Source organism: Geospiza fortis, unplaced genomic scaffold (assembly GCF_000277835.1).
Source record: "Geospiza fortis unplaced genomic scaffold, GeoFor_1.0 scaffold713, whole genome shotgun sequence".
Classification (NCBI taxonomy): Eukaryota; Metazoa; Chordata; class Aves; order Passeriformes; family Thraupidae; genus Geospiza; species Geospiza fortis.
Window position 1 is genome coordinate 106,393 of NW_005054706.1, and position 3,519 is coordinate 109,911.

The following is a 3,519-nucleotide window of genomic DNA, read 5'->3' on the forward strand; positions in this document are numbered from 1 at the left end:
CACCCTGCTTGTTTTTCTCTCTCCAGCCCACGGTGTTTGTGCTCTTGGGCTGAGATTTGGGTCATTTGTCCTTGGTGCCCAGCTGGAGCAGGAATTGTTTTGTCTCCCTGCTCTGTGCACAGAGCTCACCATCCCCTCATGTGAAACCCAGACTCACACACTAAAGCAGCACAGAATCTGAAAATATAAAAGCCAAAACCTGAAGCATCACTGCCAGGGGCTTCAGCTTTTATCTCCCAGTCAGAACCAGCAGCTCTCAAATACCCTGTGCCACAGCATTCCTCAGAAGGAAAGATCTTGTTCAGACTGCATTTGAAGCAGGGAATTATCTAAAGCAAATCTTATCTGAAGAAAACAGCCCGTGCCCAGTGGAGGCATCATCTGGCTGCAATCCCCCAAAGCAGGAGCTCTCTTTTCCCCCCAGATGATTATAAAATTCATCTTTCTGACCTCTCTTATCAACAGGGTTTCATCACACTCAGTTTCAATTTCTTGGTGTTGAACTCACCAGTTCCTGAGGTGAGAGAGGTGGGATGAGAGTCCCTCCAGAGCTCTTCAGAGCTGAAATTCACTGAGAAGGTCAAGAAGGGGCTGATTTTTCTTTCTTTTTTTTTTTTTTTTTTTTTTGGTATCTCTGCTAAGCACAACTGCCTCTGTGCTCCTCAGTCCTTTATTCTGGATTGTTATTTTGCTTTAAAATGTCCAAAGTGTAGAACTGGGCATAACTACAGGGAGGATTTCATATGTAAAGCAAATAAATAAAGGTTAGAATTGTATTTCAGCAAGTATTTCACTGCAAATGAACAGTGTAAGAGAGAGTCCAGGCATGAAAGAAGTGTGAACATCACTGCACTTGTCCATATCTGAGTCTCCAGTACAAATGGGAAAATTCGTTCTTTTTCATTGCTGGGCACATTTTGTAGATGTCGTGCCACAGAGATTATTTTTACTCTGAAATTATTGTGAAAACAATAAAACCTTCCCAAAATAATAGTTCAAATGAAGTGCAGCTGAGGTGATGAGAGGGAGCCAAAGCCTCCCATGGCCCCAGGCTGAGCTGGTCCTTGGCTTTGCAGCTCAGGGATGTGCAGGTGCTCCCATTCAGGGGAATGGGTGTGCCTGGTGCTCAGTGAGTCCCAGGGGAGTCAGAAGAGCTTTGGGCACATCTGGGAGCCACTGCAGGGCTCATCAGTGAACGAACAAGTTGCTGGAACTGCTCACCTCACTTTGAGCTCCAAAAATGGATGAGATGCTGTTACAGGGTAAAAATGCTAAATGAGACAAACAGCAAAGCAGAGAGAGCAGCAGAGAAGTTTGGAGGGAATAATTGCCAGGACTTGGAAGTAGGAATTGTCTCTGATTCTCAACAGCAAATCTGTGACAAAGATGTGATCCTTTACTGAATTATTGAAGCTGTGAATTAGCAATCTGCTGGATTTTACGGGGTCCTTTCTTCTTATTGATAACTTACACAAAAATTTGCTTCAGAGCCACAGTGGGATGGGGATAAAGCAGATTAAGGGATGGGCTCGAGACAGCTCCAGGCTTGCCTTGTGTTTCAATGGGATAGAGCCCTCGTTTAGCTCAGACATCCAGGGTGGATTGTTACTTTCTCAAGCTCACAGCTGTCTCTGCAAGCAGTCCCCAAGGAGGGACTGTCAGCATCAATCATCTGTCACTCCTGCAGAGCTGTCAGAGCAGCAGGAACAGCAAGATTTCCCTGGGCTCTGGGGGAAATCACACCTTTCTGCAGGCCGATCTTCCCTTTCTCTAAAGTGATTTACTCTGGTGACGTTTCCAGCCTGGGCAAAGAAATCCTCCTTCACCTTGGCCTTGTCCTTGTCGTGGTTTGAAGTGTGGGATGTGTTTGTCTGAGACATCTCTGGCCCTGCACTGCCTTTGCCTCTTTTTGGGTTTTTTAAAATTTTATTTATTACTTTTAATTTCTTAAATATGTCTAGAAACCAAAGTGCATGGATATATTTTGACAATATATTGGATGGATATATTTTTCCAATGTTTAACAGGGATAGAAGGAGCTGAGATCTGACCACAGGGTTTTTTGTTTGTTTTTCTCAGCAAACAAACATCACCATTTTATAGAGTTTATTAATGAGTTCATACCCTCTGGAATCTATTAGTATAATTATTATTAAAGACGTTTCCAACCTGGGCAAAGAAATCCTCCTTCTCCTTGCCCTTGTTGTGGTTTGAAGTGTGGGATGTGTTTGTCTGAGACATCTCTGGCCCTGCACTGCCTTTGCCTCTTTTTGGTTTTTTTTGGTTTTTTTTTTTTTTTTTTTTTTGTTTTTTTTTAATTTTATTTATTACTTTTCATTTCTTAAATATGTCTAGCAACCAAAGTGCATGGATATATTTTGCCAATATATTGCATGGATATATTTTCCCAATGTTTAACAGGGATAGAAGGAGCTAAGATCTGACCACAGGGTTTTTTGGTTTTTTTCCCCAGCAAACAAACATGACCATTTTATAGAGTTTATTAATGAGTCCATACCCTCTGGAATCTATTAGTATAATTATTATGGAGAAATTGTCCTTAACAATTATTACATGTTTGACACAGTTTTACATGGTTTTTTTAAAGATTTTACTGGAAAACTGCAAGTGACTTGCAACAAGTCCACTCCAGCAGTTGAAACACAAGCAAGGATATTCTGATGGTGTCCTCCTGGTTGCTCTCAGGAATAATCTGAGTTGGGACCTGACTGTTAATGAACAACACTGTTAATGAGCTTTCCATTCCTGCAGCCCAGGGTTCTGTCAGTCCTCTGGCTGAGTGGATGGAAGAAACCCCAGCTCTGGAGATCAACTGCAGTGTTTTTTATTTATATTTTCAGAGACTGCATCATGCTCTGCTGCTTGAACAGTGGCACAAGCTTTGTTGCTGGTTTTGCTATCTTTTCAGTTCTTGGATTTATGGCTTATGAACAAGGCGTGCCCATTGCAGAAGTTGCAGAATCAGGTGAGTTCCAAAAGCAGATTTCTGAGTTAACAAAAATGCCCAGAGGCTGAGGCCAGAGTTCACAGTCTGTGCCATGGCCTGTGGATGAGATGACTCAATGGAATAACTGCTGCAGGAAGAGTTCTGAACTATTTTTGTGGCCATACATTTGTGTGTGAAAAAGATGAATGTTGCTGTGCATAGAATCAAATTCATGAATTCAGGGAGTCACAAACTACACAAACTTTCTCCAGCTGAGCATCCAGAATGTTGTTTAGCAGAGCTAAACTCAGTTGTGAATGATAATCCTCATCTACATTCCACCTTCTTTCAATGAGACAGGCTGAAATCCACAAATATTTATTCCTTCTGGGAAAAAAAAAGAAATGAAAAAGGATATTAAAGAAAAGAAGCTGCAGCTGTTAAAATGAGAAATCTGAAGGGCACACAGGCCCAGATTTATGAAAAATTAACCATCCACAACCATCATTGGAGCTGGGCATCCAATGGAAGTTACTCCACACCTTTGTGGCTGGAACATCCTCCAGACGAAG

General features: G+C 41.9%; 1 protein-coding gene across 2 annotated transcripts in view; it reads left to right on the forward strand.

The window, feature by feature from the left end:
• Positions 1–3,519, forward strand: part of LOC102041595 (sodium- and chloride-dependent GABA transporter 3) — a 111,531-nt gene that overhangs the window by 96,368 nt on the left and 11,644 nt on the right. For both annotated transcript variants that reach the window (XR_004082714.1, XM_005430914.2), the window contains exon 9: positions 2,862–2,986. Coding sequence is in view for 1 of the 2 variants with exons in the window: in XM_005430914.2 (XP_005430971.1) it covers positions 2,862–2,986 (125 nt within the window). In the remaining variant the exon portion in view is untranslated. The remainder of the gene's footprint in view (positions 1–2,861; positions 2,987–3,519) is intronic.